This window comes from Cibotium barometz, chromosome 3 (genome assembly GCF_041138505.1).
Source record: "Cibotium barometz isolate CiBa-2024 chromosome 3, ASM4113850v1, whole genome shotgun sequence".
Lineage (NCBI taxonomy): Eukaryota > Viridiplantae > Streptophyta > Polypodiopsida > Cyatheales > Cibotiaceae > Cibotium > Cibotium barometz.
Window position 1 is genome coordinate 30,322,580 of NC_141048.1, and position 24,311 is coordinate 30,346,890.

Sequence of the window (24,311 nt, forward strand, 5' to 3'; positions counted from 1 at the left end):
AAGGACCAATGCAGTAGTCTAGTACCTCGCACATTTGCGATTCGGGGGACTCTCGAGCGGGGGCTTGAAGTCCATACCAAAATATACAAAAATACAAAAATATGCACCGTTGTATAACGGGTTAGACACAGACTTTGCTCATGGCTATAAAGCAAGGTTAAGACCTCTTGCTTTCTCTTTTATTTTTTGCAACACTTAGGCACTTGATGGAGATAACAATGAACATGATAAAGGCACTCACTCCTAGTTCGAAAATGAATTGACGAGGACATCAATTCCATAAAAGGGGGGGGATATGTGCGCTCGAGATTTCTTTCTAGGACCCTTGGGGCTTTGGAACTGCGTCAAATATCATGCATCTACATGGGGGATGAAGTGCAAAGAAGAGGCGTAGCACGGACTCATAACTAGGCACACATAGAACGCACTCACGCACCGGGTAGGCACATTAGGCCTCCCGTGTTACCAGTGGGGTTGTGTGATGCTGTGTACCTCGGGGGATGCCCTCCCCACACTGATGGCAAGAATGCTGGTGTAGAAATGGGACTGATGGAAGGAAAAATGGTGGAAACGGCAAAGCCGCTGAGACGGTGAGCCGTGTTGAGCCGATGAGGCGGGCTGGTGGGATCATGGATTCAAGATGGAAGGAATGACCCAAGTCCACAAGGCCATGGAGTGGAGTAGACCTAACAAGGTGATAACGCGCGAAGATGCGCTCAACGGTCGATGGAGCAAAGATGGGATGATGGGTCACCCGTGCGGCCCGATGTACGGGACCTCGATCGTGGAGCCATGACAAAATTGGGTGTCTTGCTACGTAGATGCACAATCCGACGTGGCAATCGTTGGCGTCAACTGGAAACGCAGCGCGCTTTTTCATTTTTAAAACTTTTTTCTTGAACTTTCTTCTTTAGACCATTTCTCACACAAGCATATACCATTTCTCACACAAGCAAGCAAAGGATTTGGAAGTTGGCAAAGCACATCAGGGTCCTGGGCTCTTCACAGATTTTGCAGGCTTTGTAAAGCTGATTAGGGTTTTGGGCTCTGCACAGATTTTGCAGGAAATAGCGCTCTGCGCAGATTTCTTCTAGAGTTTTTACAAAGCACAGGATTTTTCCCTATGGAAGAAAGCAGTTGTACCTTACAAGATCTTCCTCCCCATCTGCTTTATAACATTCTAACCAAAGGATCACTCTCTGCAGCAGATCTAGCACGAATAGAAGCTTCCTGCTACACCTTCAGAGCGGCCCATGGATTGCTGCCCTTAAGATTCAAGTCTGTTGCTGAGATCGCCGCCTTGGACCTGTGCAGAGTGCATCCTCTCTATTCATCAATGCCCCCTCAGTATCGTACCCAGCTACTGCACAGATGTTCCGGAAATTGGAAGCTGCTTCTTAGGTTTCTGCAGTCGACAGAGCAAGCTTATGGAAGTGTTGCAACTCAGAAGGGCACGGTATGCTCCACATGCATCGTGTATTCATTGACACACTTGCACATGCATAAACACAATCCTGCTTATATACAGAGAAACACAGGCAAATGTGTACACACGTGATGCCTTACCCTGTCTTACATATACATATACATATACATACATGGATGTACTAAACATACATAATTGTGCGTGCCAACTCGCGCAAGTAAATGCTCATGGATGCAAGTGCGCACGTATGCACACGTGCACCTAGCTGCATGCACTCATCAGCAACTCTGGAGTCTGGAGGGCAATGTATGCTTCACATACAAATATACATCCACACACTTGCACATATTGATGTCATGTGCATACATGAATACTCGTATACAAACATCTAATGATGGGATGTTCATACATTTACATACTCATATACATACATAGGCTCGACCATTTGGTGGTTTGTTTTCTTTCTTAAAATTAATCTTTCACCCCACAAAAGAATAGGTGCCTGCAGTGTGCTTCATGGAATTAAGAGTTGAGTGTAAGAACTGCATCAGCAATTTTACCTCATTGTGATTGCTGTAAATGCATGTCGGAGTCATGGTAATTGCTGTGTCGGTCTCAATTCAGTAGACACTATTCTTAAATTTGATTTCAGATACAAGTTGCTACTGGGAAATATCACACTTTACTGGTACATGGTGTTGAGGGTGTTTTTGCTTGTGGGTCGGGTCTTCCTTCTACAACTTCAGGTCAAGGATCAGATAGCGATTCTACTGCTTGCAACTTATTCATACCTGTGGCGCTGCCACGAGGTGTGTCTGTTACTCATGTAGCAAGTTCTTACCAGCATGCAGCTTTCATTGCGAGTAGTGGAGAGGTATGCCGTTTAGAGTCTTCTAGTGCTGAAGTTGCGGTTAAACTCGCTGGATATAGGGTTTTTTTAAACATGTGAATTGAGTAGTATAGCTGTTTTTGATGTAATTGGTTGCATGTTGGGTTTTCACTTGCCTTTTGATGTTTTCAGCTATATACGTATGGAGACAATGCATCTGGTTGCTGTGGTCTTGGAGAAGCCAACCGGACAATAGCTAAACTAACACTCGTGGAAACATTGAAAGGAATACCTTGCAAGCAGGTTGTAGAAACTTGCATCTTGCTACTCAACATGCATACTACAAGAGCACCCTTGTCTTAAAAGCAATCAAGAAACCCCAAATCAGAGCACAAACATACTCTCTCAGCTCAGTCATGGTTTGTGATTGTCTGCAGGTTGCAACTGGACTTAACTTCACGATGGTCCTCACGAGGGAGGGGCATGTGTACACATGCGGAACAAATACACATGGGCAGTTAGGACATGGAGATGCATTAGAGAGACATGTTCCAACGAAGGTTGAAAGGCTCAGTAGTTTTGGTCTGGTTGTTCAAATATGCACTGGAGCCACGCACGCCCTTGCAGTGACTCAAGGTGGTGCCTTGTATTCGTGGGGCTATGGTGCGAACTTATGTCTTGGCCATGGTGAGCTTGCCAATGAGGGGCAGCCACGTTTAATACAGAAGTTTCAGGACGAGAACCTCTTTGTACTCCGTGTTGCAGCTGGAGATGAACATTCTGTGGCGATGGACTCCAATGGGCAGGTTGTTTTTTTTCTCCATCCATTTCATCTGGCATAATCCCGTTTATAATTAGAGTAAATTACTTTGCTCTAATAATGTTCTTCGCTTTTGCTAGAAATCTCTCTCTCTCTCTCTCTCTCTCTCTCTCTCTCTCTCTCTCTCTCTATATATATATATATATATATATATATATATATATATATATATATATATATATATATATATATATATATATATATATATATATATCTTGTGGATCTCAGTCTCTAAGAAGACAATTATCGCAGCTTTGAATCTTGTATGCGCAGAGCATTGGTGTAAGCCCAGCGGGGCGTGTCGTGACAGACTCAACCATGTATCCAAGAGATTAAAGATATATATATATATATATATATATATATAGAGAGAGAGAGAGAGAGAGAGAGAGAGAGAGAGAGAGGATTAGGGATCAATGAGTGGAAAAACTAGCCAATTGGTGAAGATGAAATCCACGCTTAATGATGAAAGCACCAAACTCTGTTAATGAGGTTGATAGAGAGCTTTTATCTTCAATGATGAGGATGGAGATCATGATGAAGAAGACGTTCAGGTTCACACACTTCAATAATTTTGGCCACACCCTTGATGATGAGAGGGCCAAGCATTGTCCACACATCAAAAACATTACACAAAGTCAAAGAAATTCAAAACATACATCAGTATGCAATGCGCAAGTAATGATTCTCCTATTCATGGATTGTCTTGGGTGGTTTCATTGGAAACCGTGCTGAGCTATTTGGCTCCCAAGGGAAACCGCTCAAACTATCCTCAATGCATCTGGTCACTAGGACCGCTCGAGAGTTCATCAATAGTCATTTGGGCCATCTAGTCGCATTGACCGCTCGACCATGAAATCCAATACAGTCATCTGGGCCATTTGGTCGCATTGACCGCCCGACTGTGAAGTCCAATACAATCATCTGGGCCATCTGGTCTCAATGACTGCCCGACTATGAAATCCAATATAGTCATCTGGGCTACCTGGTCACATTGATCTCTCAAGTGTGAAGTCCAATATAGCCATCTAGCCATCTGGTTGCAATGACTATCTGATTGTGAAATCCAATACAATCATCTGGGCCATTGACCGCCCAGTCTAAGATATCTGGGAGTGTTGCCGTCCAACGGGTCATCTGGCATCGTTGCCTTCCATATACAAATCTCGTTCTGGCATCGTTGCCGTGAATGGGTTATCTAGCATCGTTGCCACTCAAATACAAATCTTGCTCCTTGGGCATCGATGCTACCCAAACTAGAGCATGTCCAAGTAACCATTACATAAGCAGAATAATGATCAATTCTAGTCCAATATATATACAATGAAGAGGGTTAGGGGTACAATCCCTCCCTCTTGAATCTGTCTTGATCGCAAGACGTCTATCCAAATATATATCTGGACCAACCGGTTCCTCATAAGCTCAAAGTATCTTTGGATAGTCCTTGAAGGACTCCTATTTTGTATCCAATAGTGAATAATTCTCAAATTCCAAGAGGAATTTTTTGATCATTGTCTTTTCTATTCTTCTAGCTCTTCCACCCTTGGTGAATCCTCCAATAAATACAGGCTTCTCTGGTGATAATCTTGTGTATGGTTTCCATAAAGTGTCATGGAAGGCATTATATATCCTCCAATGAAAAAGGTCCAACCAATGACATACATGGTTGATCTTCTTGGTATCGTGAAAAAGGTCCATATACCATCATTTCTTGACTTTGGCAATCCAAAGATGAAATCCATAACAATACTCTCCTATAGAACATTCAATGGGTACAATAATCCTGCTAGCTTTTGTCGGTCAAACTTGACCATCTGACAAAACCAAACATTCTTGAACATAAAACTTAATGTTCTTTCTACTAGGTTATAGTAGTAGCTTCTTTGAAGCTTGAGTTGTAGAAACTTTTGGCTTCAAGTCCTTTGTTACACACAAACGGATTTACTTCATAGAAGAATCTTCCTTGATGACAAGAAAAGTCACAAAATTTCCATTCTACAATCTGTTCCAATACAATTCTTGAAATCCTCATCTAAGACTTTCATAGGCCACAACATGGCCCTCATAGTACAAGACTGCTTCAATGTAATCTCCTCAATGGTAAACTTCCAGGCAAGATGTCAATCTGATGATCTTTTGGTCTCTTTAGCTTCTTGCTCTGGCAGGTTGGGACAGCCAAGTGTCCCTTCTTTCCACATTGGAAACACTTCCCTTCTTTGGCATATTCCTCAAGTTGCTTGAGGGACAATCTTCTTCGAAAGAGTGAGGGTTTGTCCCCACTCATATCCTTCTTCTCTTTAGGCTCAGCTCTTGATGAGGATCGGTCTTTAAACTTCTTTCTTTGAGGTGGGTCTTGATTGTTGTTCTTTGTCTTGCCCTCCATCCAAGGCATGTACAAGGCCTTGGCTTGCAAAGCTTCGTCTTGAGCTTCCTCCAAGCCTTTGGACCAGCCATGTATACTGCTTGTATAAGCTTAGGTTGCAATCCATTCGCAAACTTACACATTTCCATTAGTGGTGGAATAGGAGTATATGAAGTAAACTTCAAAGAAAACTTCAAAGAAACTACTGAAAAGTTGTTAAGGTAAGATGCCACATTCTCACCAACTTTTTGCTTTACCTCATCCCACTCTTTCTGCACATCTGCTTCAAAATTTGTGGGTAGAAACTTTTTATTGAACATAACCTTGAATTCGGTCCATGTCTTTGGCTCAGTCCCTTCTTGTACCACCTCTAGCCACCAATTCAAGGCGGCATCCTTCAAATGCATGCGAACCATGTGAAGCTTTGACTTTTCGGAGTAGTCATCTCCTCCAAAACTAGCATCAAATTGCTTGACAAAAGATAATGCTTTTTGTGTATCCCGCTTTCCATGAAAAGCATCAAACTTGACGCTCTTCTCTCTTAGGTTGAAGTCCATCTTGTCAGTTGATGAAGTCTCCTTTGCCTTCCTTTCCCTTACTTGACCCGAAGATGCTGCATCTGAGAGAGCGGGCCTAGGGATAGCCTCCCTCGTGTTAGCACATTCATCCCCAGATTCTGCTCTTTTATGGTGCCCATTTGGTCCCTTTTGCATGGCCCTTGCTTGTGGGCTGGCCACCCCTTTTTCTAGTATTTTTCTGGGATTTTTCCCAGCTTTTTTGGCATTTTCGAGTCGGCCTGTTTTGTAGCTCCAGTCGGCCAGCTTACCCCTACTATAAATAGTGGGTGCTGGCAGCCTGGCCTCTCATTGTTCATTCAGTCTTGTACATATTTTGCTCCCTCACTTATGAGACTTGTAGTGTCTCTTGCTTGGGACTGTTTTGCTTCGGTATATTCAGCATAGTTTTCTCCATATCTCTCTCTCTCTTGCACTCTCTGTTCAGCACATTCTAGTGCCACTTTGCTTCCGCTCTGTGCACTCTGTCATGGTATCAGAGCTCCCGGTTTAGCAACCTCTTTGCTGCCCCAGATTCAGCACTGTTTTCAGCACCCTCTCCTCTGCGTTTTCTCTCAGATTTGCAGCTCTTTGCTGCTGCGTTTTCTGGACAGCACCTGGTGGTCTTTTTGTCTACAGATTGGCTTCATCAACACAACCATCAGGTACTTGTTGACCGGCATTTTCTTTTCCACGTGGAGATTGGACATAGGCGGCCTATTTTTTCAGGATAGCAGCGTTCTGTGTGCTGCGTTTTCCTCTCCAGTGGGTTTTCCCCTTTGCAGAGGGGGTCTGTGGTGTTCCAGGCTTTGGTGGCACCCTTGGTACCTGTGGAGGACACTTCTTCTTCAGAGTTTGTGCATTTTTTGAGATTGAGCCCAAGCTTTTGTGATGGTTGCACCGACTTCTCTACATATGTTTGGATGGTTCCAACTACACCCTATGGAAGGTGAAGGTGAAATCGGCCTTGCGTGGCGTGGATCTTTGGGATTGGCTTGTTACACCGGCCAATGCCACCCCTCCCACCCTTGCTTCCGGTGGTGCGACTCAGGCACAGATTGATATTTGGTAGTTGAATGATCGACGCGTTTTCTCTTTTCTGAGGTTGAACTGTCAGGATTCTGTTCTCTCTCATGTGCGTACAACAGATGCTGCACATGAAGTTTGGAAGGCTTTTGCAGATCTCTATGAGATCAAGTCTCCGGGTTGGATTTTGGCGTTGGAAAAGCAACTTATGAACTTATCAGTTTCTGCCTTTCCATCTTTATTTGCCTTCATCTCGAAGATGAAAGATCTCCGGGATGAGCTTGCTGTTTGTGGCAAGGACATCTCCACAGAGGACATGGCTATTCAGCTGCTCTCCAAACTTCCAGAGAGGTTTGATGCATACTTTAGTCTCTTGTTTCTTCTCCTCGTCCTGTTCCAGTTACTTGGGAGGAAGTTCTCCCCTCCGTTATGCAGATTGAGTCTCGCTTTGAGGAGCGGACTGGCACCTCTGGTGGCCGTGATGGAGCTTTGGCAGCACGAGATAAAGGGAAGAATCAACAGAAGAAAGGAAAAGGGGGTTCTGACAAGAATTCCAAGGATTCCAACAAGGATAAAGACAACAAATCTTCAAAGAATAAGGACATTGAATGTTATTATTGTGGCAAGAAGGGTCACAAGTCACTCCAATGTCACAAGAAGAAGCGTGATGAAGCAGCAAAGAACTCTTCCTCAACGACGGTGTCTCAACCGAAGAAGGATGATGGCATTCTTCTCTTAGCAGGTACTCGGTGTATACTTGCTCTTGTGACTTCTCAGTCACGGGCTTGGATTGTTGATAGCAGTGCTACTGCTCATATGACACCCCATCGAGATTGGTTCGAGGACTTCACTGCCAGATCAGGCGAGATCACTCTGGGTGATTCTTCTTTTGTGCCAGTGCATGGTCATGGCACTATCCCCATCTTCCGTTCTGACGAGACAAGAGGTACTTCTCTGACGTTGTGTATATTCCAGATTTGGCTTTTAACCTTTTGTCAGTGAGTGCTCTTACAGCTCAGGGTGCGGAGGTGATCTTTTCTCGTTATGAGATTACCATTCGTGATAAGGCGACTGGTAGCATCTTGGCTCAGGGAGTCCAAGATAGTGGTCTCTACAAGTTGACCGCTTTGCTTTCTTCTGGTGCTTCTTCTACTCTTTGGCATGCTCAGTTTGGCCATTTGAGCTATCAGCTTCTGCAGCGAGCTTCGAAGGATGGGTTGGTTGAGGGATTACCGACCATCAAGGCTCCGTCTACTGCTTGTTCCTCTTGTTTACAGGGGAAGCAACACCGAGCCACCTTTCTGAAGGAGGTGACACAGATCTTTGACATCACTTGCTCTCATTCATGCAGACTTATGTGGTCCTATGAGTACCACGTCTTTGAGTAAGGCGTTGTACATGCTCGTGATGGTGGATGATTTTACCAGATATACTTGGGTTTTCTTTCTGAAGACCAAGGATGAAACTTTTCAGCACTTCTGTGATTGGAGAGCTGAGGTGGAAAAAGAGACCGGTCACTCGGTCAAGGCTCTCAGGACCGACGGAGGGGGTGAGTTCACATCCCAAGAGTTTAAGCAATATTGCAAGACACATGGCATTCGGAGATAGCTTACTACATCATATACTCCATCACAAAGAATGGAGTTGCCGCCGAGAGGAAGAATAGGACCATTATGGAGATGACCCGTGTTATGCTTGAGCATTCTTCATTACCTCGACGTTTCTGGGTTGAACTGCTGTCTACATTTAGAACAGGTCTCCTACTGGTGCTCTTCCCGATAAAACTCCGTATGAGGCTTTCCATGGTGAGAAGCCCTCCGTTGTTCATTTCCGGATATTTGGGTGTACGGCGTATGTTCATGTGCCTAAGGAGCATCGCTCCAAGTTGGACTCGAAGTCTTAGCGCATGACTTTCTCGGATACAACACTGTGTCCAAGGCATGTCGTCTTTATGATCCCCAGGCCGATAAAGTTGTTGTGAGCTGTGATGTGGTGTCTGACGAGACTCCTACATCTTCAGAGGGGGGTGGTGAGCTTCTTCTTCCTTCACCTCCGTCTCCGCCTCCTTCTCCTCCTCCTCTTGCTCCCACTGCTTCTGTTACACCTCTAGCTGAGGATACTTAGTCAGATGATGACCACCCTGCTCCTCCTCCGGTGAGTTCGAGCAGATCTGTACCTGGTTGGTATTATCAGAGAGTTCGTGATTTTGGTTTACCTGAGCTTCCTTCTGCTCCTCTGCCTGGTTCTCTTCGGCGTTCTTCGAGAGTTACAGGGAAACAAATTCATGAGGGCAACATGTTTGTTAATTATGCTCTTATGTCTACTATCATTAATGGTCCTTCTGATCCCACTTCTGTAGACGAGGCTCTTTCACATGAGCCTTGGTGTCGTGCTATGTAGGCAGAGTTGGATGCTATCGAACGGAATGGCACTTGGATTTTGGTGCCTCGGCCACTGCAGCGTAAGGTGATTGGTGTGCGTTGGATCTTCAAATCAAAGTTCCGAGCTGATGGTAGCTTGGACAAATGTGTTGTGAAGACTCTAGTTTTTGTTTGGAGAGGTTTGCAATTTCAAGGAAAATTCCAAGCAATGGGTTGTACCATTGACTAGGCTTTCAACCAACCATGGTCCCCCCATCCCCAAAGATGTACCTGGAAAGTTTGCGATGATGAGACTATGGTACAAATGTCCTCCAGTTCATGAGTATGGATATGTACTCATGGAGGAGCTGCTACATTAACTTATCCAAAAGAATAGTAAGCTGCTATATGCTTAACAAAAATGTATTAGCTATTTAAGATCATTGGGATTTTCTTATGATATTGTACCATTTTAGGTAGGCCATTTGTGATTTTCTTGTGATATTGTACCATTTTAGGTAGGCCATTTGTGTGACTCCCTTGTGTTTTTGTTGTTTGTTTGTTTGTTTGTATTTTGTTTGGTTACCACCTTGTGAACAACTTCGATGAGACCTTCGCTCCGACGGCCCGGATGACTACCATTCGCACCGTTCCTGCACTTGCAGGACATCATAGATGTGTTAGAAGTCATCTCCTGTCTATACATATACACCAGGGCCTTTGTTGTGGGTGTGCCCGCCCTTATTAGGTGTTTTCTCATTTTTCCCCACTCTCCGTATTTTTTCCCCATTTTTCCCTATTTTTCTTGGCTTGGGTGGTTGCCCTGTGGTGGCAGGAGGACCCTGTTGTTTGGCTGACTGCAGCAGTGTACATACTGGAGCTGGCCGATTGATTTGCATGAGTCGTGGACTTCACAGATGCTGGCCGACACCCTTGCTGCTGGCCGACTGTACACATCAGCAAGTTGTGGAGTTGTGTGGTCCTGTCGGCTGTCCTACAGCAGGCCGACTGCACTATGGGGGCCATATAAAATGGCCCCACACCCCTTGCCAGTTTTGTATCATTTCGGGATTCTTTCTTGTGTATATAGAGCAGAGTTACACGCCTCTCTCTCTCTCTCTCTCTCTCTCTCTCTCGTGCTGTTATTTTTTGCATTGCGTTTTGCTCTTGTGTTCTCAGATCTGGTCATCATCTCCGCTGCGTATTCTGACATGGTATCAGAGCCTAGGCTCTAGATAGTTCTTGGGATTTGTGTGAGCAAGAGGGGGATGTTGTGTTGCTGATTGGTGGACTGTTTGGGAAGAGGAGAAGCAAGAGGACGGTGGGCTGATTTGCTAGACAGCCACTTGCCGGTGTAAGTTCTTCTTTGTTCCCACCCACCCACCCTTTTTCAGAGTACATCCCCGCAATGGCAGATCTGTTAGAGATGGCCGAGAGGCATATGAAGATCCTGACACTCCCCACGTTCCCGGTGCACCGTTAGTTGGACGGGAACAACTACGGCATATGGAAGGTTATGATGGAATCTGTTTTGGAGTCTTACGACCTTGCTGATTTTGTCGTCGTTGGGGTTCCACGGCCGGAAGTAGAGGAAGGAGAGTCGTCGATCCGAAAGGACCGGGAGGCACAGTCATAGTTGTGGGATCGTGTCAATGCAAGGGTCCATTCGTTTATCTTTCTCAACTGCACACCGTAGGTAATCAATCATGTAAAGCATATGATGCTGGCCAGAGGTATATGGCAGCATTTGGCTTCTCTTTACAACAGGGTATCGCCCATGAAGAGGATTTCCTTGGAAGTACAGATGCGGGTTATGAGCCCTGCAAAGTCATCGACGATGCGGGAGCATATTAACAAGCTGCAGGCTCTTCAGCAAGAAGTTCTTCAGGCTGGGAAGGAGATATCGTCAGAGGACATGGGCATAACGTTGCTGTCACACTTGCCCTCTCAGTACTCAGCATTTTACTGGTCTTTGATTACCAGTGGCAGGCTTAGCACCATCACGTGGGAGGAGCTTGTGCCCATGGCCTTGGACCAGGAGGAACGATTCACGAACCCTCCTCAGGGTGGAGGTTCGGAGACCTTAACTAGCCAACGGTCGAAAGGCCGTAACACGAGCAAAGGGAAGGCTTCATCGGAGAAGTCTTCTGAGAAGAAGTCCGTTACTGACCATGAGAAACTAAAGGCAGAGAGGACCTATAATGATTGTGGCAAGAAAGGCCACTATTGGAGGTAGTGTCCCAAACGGAAGACCGAGAAGGGTGAAGATTCCTCAGCAGCAATCATGAAGACTCTGGCTTTTGTGCACTTGGAGGTGATGGACAACGATGTTTCATTTTCTTCAGGTAGGAGGAGGTTGGAGGATTCTCCGCAACGGATACTCGGGAGTGGATTCTAGACAGTGGTGCTTCCAGGCACATGACTCCTTCTCGTTTTGATTTACAGGATCTCTGCAGGTATTCTGGTCACATTCTTACTGGGGATACATCCACTATCCCAGTTCACAGTGAGGGCAGGATGGAGATAGTTCCTGATGGCAGAGGGGGGAAGCATTCCTCCTAGGTGTTGTATGTTCTGTCACTTGGTTTTCATATGTTGTCAGTGCATCAAGTTTGCAAGACTGGAGTACGCGTGGAGTTTGATGAGCATTTTGTTGCTCTCCAAGACAAAGCAACAGGCCAGGTGGTTTGGGAAGGCGGAGTGGAGAATGGAGTTTACAAGCTTTCAGCACTCTCTTTCCCAAGTCCTCAGGTTTGTGATGAGTGGTAGTCTGGTAATGGCCACTTAAGTGTGGATACGCTGCAGGTGCAGGCTTTGCGGGACCAGATGGTGGATAGCTTGCCAGTTGATGGCAGCAGTTGGCAGGAACTTTCCAGTACTGATGATGGTGGTTCTTGTGTTCGTCAGTTAGAGGAAACTGAACAGGTAACTTATGCTCTGATGTCTCGTAGTATTCGGGACAAAGAAACTCCTGTAGATGAGGATGTTCTTTCCACGGGGACCTTTCGGAAAGCCAGGCAGGTGGTAGTTGATGACTTGCAGAAGGAGGTGCATTCTCCAGGCTTTGTGGTTCCGGATTCAGAGGGGGGGGTTGTCAGGTTTCAGAAGGCCTTGCGTGGTCCTCAGCAGGTTTCAAGGACTAGGCTTTGCACCGTAACAGGTGTTGATCCTTGTGAGCAGTGTGATGCCTTTTTGACTCAGAAGCAGAATGGTTCATTGATCAGGTTGATGGACACCAGATTGGACGGGAGCTTCCTGAGGAGGCAGTTGAGCTCATGGTTGCAGATGACTCTTTGGGAGGCAGGATTGCGTATCTTGTGTTTTTTGCGACATGCGAAGGATCATGGACTCTTTTACACAGGAGGGGGATTGATTGATGGAGTCCGACTCCACGGTTGGAGTGACTTAGTTTGGGGAGGAGATCCGGACACGAGGAGATCTACTTCAGGCCCAGGAGCAGTTTTACGGAGCAGTAAGAGGCAGTCATCTTTTGCCTTGTCGACGACAGAGGTAGAGTACTGGGCTGCTTGTTGTGATGCTGCTTGTGAGGTGGTGAGGATGCAGAGGTTGCATTGCAGGATTGGGCTTCCACTGGAGGAACTCATGGTCATCCAGAGGCACTTTGTTCATGAACAAATCGTTGCTGATGACATCTTGCTAGAGTTCTGTTCGACGGAGGACAGTACAGTGGACCTCTACATGAAGTTGCTATCTCAGGATTTGCTCAGGCGGCACCCCAGCTCCCTGTGGTTGGTTTCACAGCCAGGAGCTGAGAGGGGGTGTTAGAAGTCATCTCCTGTCTATACATATACACCAGGGCCTTTGTTGTGGTTGTGCCTGCCCTTATTAGGTGTTTTCTCATTTTCCCCACTTTCCGTATTTCCCCCCCATTTTTTCCTATTTTTCTTGACTTGGGTGGTTGCCTTGTGGTGGCAGGAGGACCCTGTTGTTGGCCGACTGCATCAGTGTACATACTGGAGCTGGCCGACTGATTTGCATGAGTCGTGGACTTCACAGATGCTGGCCGACTGTACACATCAGCAAGTCGTGGAGTTTTGTGGTCCTGTGGGCTGCCCTACAGCAGGTCGACTGCACTATGGGGGCCATATAAAATGGCCCCACACCCCTTCCAGTTTTGTATCATTCCGGGATTTTTTCTTGTGTATATAGAGCAGAGTTACACGCCTCTCTCTCTCTCTCTCTCTCTCTCTCTCTCTCTCTCTCGTGCTGTTATTTTCTGCATTGCGTTTTGCTCGTGTTCCCAGGTGTGACAATCAGAGTTGCATCGCCATCGCTAAGAACCCTGTGTTTCATGCTCGTACGAAACACATTGAGATTCAGTATCACTATGTTCGTGAACGGGTTCTTGCTGGAGATTTGTGTTTGGAGTATTGTCCTTCTGCGGAGAATGGTGCAGATTTGTTCACCAAGCCGGTTTCTCAGGCTTCCTTGGCTCCTCATCTTCGGATTCTCGGAGTTTGTTCAGCATTTGGTGCTGAGAGGGGGTGTTAGCACATTCATCCCTAGATTCTACTCTTTTATGGTGCCCATTTGGTCCCTTTTGCATGGCCCTTGCTTGTGGGCTGGCCACCCCTTTTTCTAGTATTTTTTTTGGGATTTTTCCCAGCTTTGCTGGCATTTTCCAGTCGGCCTGTCCAGCAGCTCCAGTCGGCCTGTTTTGCAGCTCTAGTCGGCCAGCTTACCCCTACTATAAATAGTGGGTGCTGGCCTCTCATTGTTCATTCAGTCTTGTACATATTTTGCTCCCTCACTTATGAGACTTGTAGTGTCTCTTGCTTGGGACTATTTTGCTTCAGTATATTCATCATAGTTTTCTCCATATCTCTCTCTCTCTTGCACTCTCTGTTTAGCACATTCTAGTGCCACTCTGCTTCTGCACTATGCACTCTTTCACCTCTTTCCTCCACGAGAAATGGAATGGGTAGCTCTAGATCCTTCTTCAATGGTGACTCCTTTGGCACGTAGACAAGCTTTAGCAACTTCAACTCCTTCGGCTTCGGTGGCTCGATCCTTGATGAAATCTTCAAACATTTGAGCCCTTCTATGGTCCTGTTCCTTCTTGGCTCTCCAAGCAAAGAATAAGGAAGATCCCAAATGCCCGCAATACTTCGCAACTTTCGTGTCCACTCAGTATTCCATATGGGGTTGCTGAGAGACCTAAAAAATCTGGCAAGCTACACTGGGAGACCTTTGGTATTGCATTACCTATGCAGGCTCTTTTTTGGAGACAATTGGGAGATCCAATGGGAGAGACACATCTCCATGTTATGGTCCTCAAGCACTGTAGACTCCTCCCCTCTCAACCTTCCCTTACATTCAAGCTTGAAGCTCCATAGTTTTTAAGTGTAAAAAAAACAACCGTATTTTATCGTACGGTATCCCAAATTTTCATATCGTACCAAAAATTCCTGTACGGTATCGTATTTTCGTACCGTGACAACTATGACAGCAGGTACATATGACAGTGGAGTGGCACCTAGTAATGGTGGCGGAAGTGTTTGCGTTGACGAGCAGCAGCAGTAACAGCTTAGGTGCTGGTCGGCACTTGTCAAATCCCCACGGATCCCCTCGTGATCGATCTTGGTTCGAAACTCGAATCCTGCAAACAAACGAACAACAAACAACAAAGGGGGTGCAGGCCTGACTCACCTCCCAACCATGACAGCCGTGGGTGAGCCCACAAACTTGGCTGTCCCCACCGAGCCACGAGCCGAGCTAACTAGGTTGACGTACCGACCAATCTCCTCCTCGTGACGTCCCATACCGCCACGAAGCTGCCCTCGCGGGCCTTGAGATTGCTGCCGGCCTCGGCTGCATAAAGCAGGTGCACGTCTGCACTAGATCCAGGATCCAAGACCATAGAGCTCTCACAAACTCGCGAGACTCTCTATATCCAATAACTAACCTTGGCCACCCTTTTATAGGCTCTTGGCCGGTCATCGGGCGTCCACACTTGGCCGCCCGCCCGTCCATACTTGGGTGCCCGCCCGTTAGTATATCCCTAACTCAGCTCGTCAATCAGCCTGCCTAGTTCCAAGCTTCCCCAAGCCTCGAAACTAGTCTTGCATGTGTATAGCACACGGTAGATACCCACTGTGCACATGACATACTCCCCTTCCTCTAAGAGCTCACTCCTGAGCTCACTAAAAAGCCAGGGTAATCTCTCTGAAGAGAAGTCAATGTCTCCCATGTAGCGTCCTCCTCAACACGATCCTTCCACTTGATCTTGTATTCCGTGATAAGCGTATGACGCAATCTTCGTTCACGAAATCCAAGAATCTTTTCAGGTTCGTGCGGAATAAATGTCATGTCCTGGACATCTATAATTTCTTGAGGAGTAACTAACTGATCTGCTCCACCCAGTACTTCCTTAAGTCTACTGACATGAAATACAGGATGAACTTTCACATGAGAAGGCAAATCCAATTCATATGCAACTGAACCAATCCGTCGTGTAACACGAAATGGTCCACAGTATCTAGGGGATAATTTCGGAGATCTACCTGTCTGTAAAGTCTCGGAATCTTTCGGAACTCGCAAATACACCATCGTTCCTTCAGAGAACTCTCTAGGTGAACGATGTCTATTAGAATAAAACCTGTCTCGGTCTTGAGCACTTCTAATAGATTCCTTCGCAACTTGTAACATTTCCTGCATATCTTGCAAAAAATTACGTGCTGCATCATGCTGAAGTCCTGAGAATCCTACTGTAACAGGTGATCTTGGTTGAAAACCGTACATAAGCATGAAAGGACTAAACCCTGTACTCGTATGCTTAGTACTGTTATATGCAAATTCTAACATAGGAAGATAATCCTCCCATGAATTTTGTCTTTTGGATACATATGCTCGAAGCATATCCTCCAAAATCTGATTCACTCTTTCAGTCTGGCCATCAGATTGAGGATAATCTGAGGAACTCAAATTCAAAGTTGTTTCCAACTTCTCGAAAACAAGTTTCCGAAAATCACTCGTAAACTTAGAGTCCCTATCACTGACTATGTCCTGCGGTAACCCGTACAGTCTAAACAATTGCTCGATAAACTGCCGAGCTAATTGCGTAGCTGTAATAGTCTTCCGGGTTGGTAAAAATCTAGCCATTTTTGTCAAGCGATCTACCACAACCCAAATAGAATCGTGGCCTTGATGTGTTCTTGGCAATCCGGTAATAAAATCCATGGAAATACTTTCCCACTTATTACCTGGGATTTGCAAAGGATGCAACAACCCAGCCTGTCTAAAGCGTTCAGCTTTATTTGCCTGACAAATCTGACACTCGAGAACATAATCTTCTACATACCCTTTCATCTTCGGCCAATAAAAAGTGTGTTTCACTAATGATAGTGTCCTGTGTACCCCAGGGTGTCCAGCAGAAGGGGCGTTGTGACACTCCCTCAGAATCTTGGACCTAATGTCCGGGATCTGTGGTACACAAATTTTGTCATTACGGAATAGTAAACCATTCCGAATCATCCACTGACCTCCTGCAGCCTGAATAGTAGACTGCTCAGTCACCGAGTCTTGGTCAATCAATGAGCTCCCGTCCTGGATCCTCTGCCAAAATGGACCAAAATAACTATCAGTCCTGCAAAGCCCTCTCAATGACTGAAATAAGTCAGTAGAAATCTCGGTGAACGACAAAGTATTCACATCTCTAATCCGACTAAGCGTATCTGCAATATTATTCATGGATCCTTTCCGATAACGGATCTCAAAATCAAAATCTTGCATTAACTCTGCCCAACGAGCTTTCCTGCCTCTCAAATCATCCGCATCACACACATACTTGATTGACTGATGATCAGTCAATACCACAAACTTGGAGCCATATAAATAATGTCTCCAAACCTTGAGAGTATGAATCACAGCATAAAGCTCCTTCTCAAGGGTTGGCCAACGAGATTGAGTGTCGTCTAGCTTTTTACTTTCAAAAGCAACCGGTCTACCATCTTGAAATAAAGCAGCCCCGATAGCATAGTCACTGGCATCAGTTTCAAGAACATAAGGCCGACTAGGATCTGGCAATGCTAAGATAGGTGCTTCCTTGACTATATCTTTCAAAAGTCTGAAGGCCATATCCAAATCGTTATTCCAAGTGATAGGCTGATTGGACTTACGTCCACGACCTTTCAATAAGTCGGCCATCGGTAGTGTGAGCTGAGAGTACTCCCGTACAGATTTCTTAAGAAAAACAACAAAACCGAGAAAAGAACGAAGTTGTTTCACTGTTCGCGGTATAGGCCAGTCCAAAACCTTCTGAACTCGGTCATAGTCAATGCTCAATCCATCTCTAGTGATCTTGTGTCCCAAGTAAATGATGTCGGTCATAAAGAACTCACATTTACTGAATTTAGCATATAGTCGATTCTGTCTTAAAATAGATAAGACAATCGTGAGATGTCTGACATGATCCTCAAGAGTACGGCTATATATCAAAATATCATCGAGGAACACCACCACAAATTTCCCCAAATGTTCACGAAAAAGATCGTTCATCATTTGCTGGAAAGTGGCTGGAGCATTGGTTAACCCAAAAGGTAATACGAGAAACTCGTAATGGCCATACCTAGTCCGAAAGGCGGTTCTTTCGACATGCCTTTCATGAATACGTATCTGGTGGTAGCCAGTACGTAAATCTATCTTCGTGAAATATTTCGCTCCTGCTAACCGGTCAATTAGGTCATCTGATCTAGGGAGAGGATAACGGTTCTTAATTGTCAACTTGTTCAATCTTTTGTAATCTATACACATTCTCCAAGTATTGTCCTTCTTTCTCCTAAGCAACACAGGTGCACCCTAAGGTGATTTACTTGGACGGATCTGGCCCATCCTCAAATAATCTTCGAGTTGTTTAGCCAACTCATCTTCCTCAGCTTGGCTCATCCTATAAGGTGGAATACTCACAGGATGAGCACCAGGGATCAAGTCAATACGATGATCTACTGCCCGTTCAGGTGGTAAACCCGATGGCAGTTCCTTAGGAAATACATCTTGAAACGAATCAAGTATCTTCTGTAATTCTTTGCTTTCAAACACACTTAATTCATTCACATCCATGGAAGGGATGAGAAAAGAAGAAAGTGGAATCAATACACAATGGAAAGCGGTGTACAAAGAAGAATTCATTATATTTCCAAAATCAATTGTATTTACAAGAGGTCCCTGAGAGGGATGAATACAATCACCTAAAATACTGTACTTGGTGTCCCTATGCTGAAAAGAAAAAATATGACTATACCAATCTATCTGGACGTCAAGAGTCTTAAACCACTCAATCCCTAATAACAAGTCTACATTTTCCAGATGCATAACATAGCATTCCAGAGTATCTTTGTAGTCCTGAATCTGGATTGAAAGCATCTCCACCTTGCGATCCCAAACTTGTCTGCCCGCAGGTAGACGTATCTCATGGGTATGGTCGCTGAGTGTCATATCAAGACTCAATTTCTGCACAAGTTTGTAATTAACAAAGTTATGCGAACTGCCAGGGTCTAACAGAATGTGAATTTTATGGCCATTCACTTCTCCATAAACTCGGAGAAGATCATGCATGCCAAATACCTTAGAATTGAACAGACAATCAGAATAAGTACTAGGGCGAGAAAGTACAGTACTTGACGTACCTGTCAAAGACAACTGGTTAGCTGCCTTTGGCTTGGGTCCTGCGTTTGACTTGGTACCCTTTTTCTTTGGGCACTCGTTACGCATGTGTCCTTTTTCTTCGCAGATAAAACAACGTCCTTCCTTCTTGAGCTTCAAAGCCCTAAGGAGTCGTTTCTTCTTCGCTGGTGTCGAACTGGAATTCTTCGAAGGTTGGTCCGAAGACTTGCCTTCATTCGTGTTAGCCATAGGTGCGGAGAACTTTCTTTTATGCTTGTTCCCCTGCTCGGTAACGGGTTTCGATTTGGAAGAGACCATCGTATCATCATAGATACGAGCTGAATGAATGGCCTCGTCCAAAGTTTTACATTTGTTATTTTTAACCTGTAATCGGTACGAGTCTGGTAAACCAGCTACGAAAAACCCCAAAAGAGTAGTGGGATCCATCTTTGTAGCTTTCATCTGCAAGTCACGAAACTTCTGGAGGTAGACCTCATAAGTGAGGTGCTGCGAGGTCATGGTCAAAGCTGAAAACCGGGCTACAACATCATAATCATCCTCTTTCTTGAGGAATTCTTTCTTGAAAATGTCTTCGAATTGTGCCCAAGTCGTTGGCTTTGGGTTCAGTTTCTTCCACCAAAGCAAAGCTTTGCCGGACAGGAAACCTGCTGCTAACTGTATCTTCTTTCCATCATCATATGGATGAAACTGAAAGTGAACTTGTCACTTGTGTAGCCAAGTGTCCACGATCTCCTTGGTTCTCTGCTTTTGCTCGCCCCCGAACGGTTCCGGAGTAATATTGGGGCCTAAAGCAGAAGCCAAGGTATCCATTCCCGAGAAAGTAGAGAGGGTAGTGGTCAAGAGAGCGATGGAGTTCTGCAAAGCCTGCATCTGGGCTGCGATTTGTGCCTAACGTTCCGTCGAAGAAGCTTCGAGAGCTACTTTGAACTCTTGGAAATCTGATTTTGACACAAACTCGTCAAAAAGATCGGCATCAGTGCCTTCCGTAGCCGGCAAGCCTTCGCGTTCCACGAGGGGCTCCAACTCTGATTCTTGGGTCGACACCGCGAAGAGGGTACGTGGAGAGAAAATTCGATCTTTGCACAATAAAAGTGCGAGCGAACTGGAGAGCTTGAGAGCTTGAAAACTTGAGAACTTGAGAACTCGAGAGATGTGTGGCAAGAAGCCCACGAGAGAGGTTTATAAAGGTTTCCCAAAAGCCAAAAATCTGCAAAAGCTAGGCTTAGCTTTTGCTTTAGCTTTTGTGTGTTTTTTTTTTTGTGTGTGGAATATATATATATATATGGATATATATATTCTTTTTTCTTAAAAAAATAAAAAAAATAAACACCTTTAAACTTTGGAGGAGGGTCTTTTAAAACTTATAAAATTTTAAACTCTAAAAAAAACGAAAGCTAAAAACGTAAGCTTTCCTTTGTTTTTTTTTTTCTTCTCCTCCTGGATTAACCCGCTAGTGGAGCTGCCGTTGCCAGCTGCCGACGTCGACCATGCTGCCATCATCGACTGCCGCCGCCGGGTGCTTCACGGCAGGTTTACGCTTGCGCCAACCCACACGTGTACCCGCCTGCGTATCCTGGTGCGTTCCGGCCAGAGCTTGTGCGCACACGTAGGCTGAGCCTACGCCTGGCCACAAGGCCACGTGGCCTGGGCGCTCACCGTGCCTGGCCTGTGCGCCGGTCTTGCGTGGCCTGGGCGCTGGCTTGGGCTGGCTACGCAGGCCTGGCCGCATGCCTAGCAGGCCTAGCCGCCTGTAGCTGTGAGTAGCCCCCACGCCTACGACACACACGCAACACACCTAGCCAGTACAGCAGTTCTCAGCCAGCAGACACAGCTACTCGACACTCTCTCTCTCGCTCTTTCTCTCATGCGCCAAAAAGCAACGAAAATTAACATGCTTTTCTCTCTATTTTTTTCAGTTTTCTCTCCCTGCAGTTCATGCGTATGCACAACAATTCACCTCTTCTTTGCAAAAGCAATCAACCCTATTCAACCTACCATCTCCCATCAACATGGGGTTCTTTGATGAAGAAAAAACACATACAAAATCTGAAAACTGCAGTATGCACAGAAAAAACAGCAAGCTTTTTTAACACATACCGTTCTTCGACCTCTTCTTCTCTACCTACCGACTTGCTCGTTCACGAGGTATGCTCTGATACCACTGTCAAATCCCCATGGATCCCCTCGTGATCGATCTTGGTTCGAAACTCGAATCCTGCAAACAAACGAACAACAAACAACAAAGGGGGTGCAGGCCTGACTCACCTCCCAACCATGACAGCCGTGGGCGAGCCCACAGACTTGGCTGTCCCCACCGAGCCACGAGCTGAGCTAACTAGGTTGACGTACCGACCAATCTCCTCCTCGTGACGTCCCATACCGCCACGAAGCTGCCCTCGCGGGCCTCGAGATTGCTGCCGGCCTCGGCTGCATAAAGCAGGTGCACGTCTGCACTAGATCCAGGATCCAAGACCATAGAGCTCTCACAAACTCGCGAGGCTCTCTATATCCAATAACTAACCTTGGCCACCCTTTTATAGGCTCTTGGCCGGTCATCGGGCGTCCACACTTGGCCGCCCGCCCGTCCATACTTGGGTGCCCGCCCGTTAGTATATCCCTAACTCAGCTCGTCAATCAGCCTGCCTAGTTCCAAGCTTCCCCAAGCCTCGAAACTAGTCTTGCATGCGTATAGCACACGGTAGATACCCACTGTGCACATGACAGCACTAGTGGACAGCGCTGCTGGCGTTGGCTGGTGGCAGCCGACAACAGCAAGGTGTAGGCAGTGGTAAAAGTGCTTAGGGCTGGCGGCGCAAGCAGCGCACAACAACAGATGGTGGAGGGGCCAGGAGCTAGAGGCGGCTGGCGCAAACAAATAGAAGGTGGCGCACAGCTTTGGTGTAGCTGTACAGCAAATTGATTAGGGGGAAAACCAGCCAATCGGCGAAGATGAAATCATGATGAAAGCACCAAACTCTGTTGACGAGGTTGATAGAGAGCTTTTATCTTTAATGATGAGGATGGAGATCATGATGAAGAAGACGTTCAGCTCCACACACTTCAATAATGGTGGCCACACCCTTGATGAGCAAGAGGGCCTCATGGTTCTTTTATATTGTCGTGTGCACAGAGTGTATCTATCGTGGATTCGTGTGCAGCACGCACACAAGACCATGCCTCGAAGAGCGTGCAAGTCAGTAGAGAAGAAAGAGGTCAAAGAAAGAGGTATGAGTTCGAGATGGCTGCTGTTTTTTCATGAATACTGCTGTTTTTTTCAGAATTCAGCATATGATTTTGTTTGCATTGTTGGAACCCGAGTGGGTTGTGGTCTTGAAAAAGGTCGGTTTGAATAGCATGTGAAGAGTCGTTTTTCTTTGTCAAAGAGAGAACCAAGAGAAAGCCTGTTGGCTGTGAATCAGCGAAACAGAGATGGAGAGAAAGCTTGTTGGCTGTGAATGAGCGAAAGAGAGACGGAGAGAAGGCTTGTCGGCTGTTGGCTGTACTTGAGAAACAGCCAGTCAGGTCTGTCGGCGAACTCGGGCGGCCGCTGCTATTCGCAGGTGAAGGCGAAGAGTTTCTTGCAGCCGACAAGTGGTGTGCAGCTGACAACGGCGTTTTTTTTAAAAGCTTACGTTTTCTTTGCCCCTCGATGCTTTCCGTTTTTTTAAAAACGAAAACCTTACGTAAAAAGAAAAAAAACATAGCATATTCATAAAAACAAAAAGTTACGTTTTGTTTTAAAAAAAATGAAAGCAAAGTGTAAAAAAAAAACAAAAAACAAAAGCAACACAACAAAAAAAACAGCTTTTGGAGGCTTATAAAAAACACCTAGCGTGGGCTTCTAGCAGCACATCTCATTGAGTTCTCTTGCACCATCTCTTGCTTGTAGTCAAGCTTTTCTCTCACTTTTCCCATTCAAGATGTCGAGCCAAGAATCGGAGATGGAACCCATTCTTGAGCGCGAAGACCTGCCGACTACCGAGGCCGCCGATGACGATCTTTTTGAAGATTTTGTGACTAAATCTGGTTTTCGGGAATTTAAAGTTACTTTCGACGCTTCTTTCGTGGAGCATCAGGCACAGGTCGCCGCGCAGATGCAAACTGTGAAAAATTCCATCTCTCTATTGACCACTACCCTGTCTACTCTCTCGGGTATGGATACCTCAGCGTCCGCTTTAGGCCCCAACATTACTTCGGGGTGAGCAAAAGCAGCGTACCAAGGAGATTGTGGACACGTGGCTACAGAAGTGGTAGGTCGACTTCCAGTTTCATCCATATGGCGATGATGAAAAGATTCAGTTGACAGCAGGTTTCCTCTTGGGCAAGGCTTTGCTCTGGTGGAAAGGACTCAAACCTAAACCAACAACCTGGGCGCAGTTTGAAGAAGTCTTCAAGAAAGAGAAATTTAGAGACTTGCATATGAAAGCTACGAAGATGGATTCTACAACTCTTTTGGGTTTCTTCGTAGCAGGTTACTTGACTCGTACCGTTTACAGGTCAAGAATAACGAGTGCAAAACTTTGGACGAGGCCAGTCATTTTGCCTGCATTTATGATGATACGATGGTCTCTTCCAAAACCTAGCTCGTAACCGAGTAGGGGAACAAGCACAAAAGGAAGTGCTCCGTGCTGACTAGTATGACAGAAGGAAAGTCTTCGGATCAACCTTCCAAGAATTCTAACTCAACTCCAACGAAGAAAAACCGTCTCTTCAAGGCTTTGAAGCTCAAGGAGGAGGGATGTTGCTTCATCTGCGAAGAAAAAGGACACATGCGTAACCAGTGCCTGAAGAAGAAGGGTGCTAAGACCAGGGAAAGACCCAAGACAAAGGTAGCCAACCATTTGTCTTTGACAGGTACTTTAGTCATTGTACTTTCTCATCCTAGTTCATGTTCTGATTGTCTGTTCAACTCTAAGGTTTTTGGTTTGCACAATCTTCCCTGAGTTTATGGAGAAGTGAATGGTCATAGAATTCACATTCTTTTGGACCTTGGAAGCTCACACAACTTTGTTAATTACAAACTTGTGCAGAAATTGGGCCTGAACACGACACAGAGATATTCTGGAGTGCTATGTTATGCATCTAGAGCATGTAGAATTGCTATTAGGGATTGAGTGGTTTAAGACCCTTAAGGTCCAGATAGATTGGTCTAGTCATTCTTTTTCTTTTGCACATAGGAACACCCAATATTGTATCCTAGGTGATTGTATACATCCCTCTCAGAGACCTCTTGTAAATACAGTTGATTTTGGAAATATAATGAATGTTTCTTTGTATATTGCTTTCCACTGT

At 45.6% G+C, this 24,311-nt stretch overlaps 1 protein-coding gene across 1 annotated transcript in view; it reads left to right on the forward strand.

Moving 5' to 3' along the window:
- The first annotated feature begins 907 nt into the window (after window positions 1-907).
- Window positions 908-24,311, forward strand: part of LOC147639929 (Regulator of chromosome condensation (RCC1) family protein) — a 33,460-nt gene continuing 10,056 nt past the window's right edge. The window contains exons 1-4 of the mRNA XM_086775417.1: window positions 908-1,456; window positions 2,079-2,300; window positions 2,448-2,558; window positions 2,693-3,061. Coding sequence (XP_086631543.1) covers window positions 1,124-1,456; window positions 2,079-2,300; window positions 2,448-2,558; window positions 2,693-3,061 — 1,035 coding nt within the window. The 5' untranslated portion in view covers window positions 908-1,123. The remainder of the gene's footprint in view (window positions 1,457-2,078; window positions 2,301-2,447; window positions 2,559-2,692; window positions 3,062-24,311) is intronic.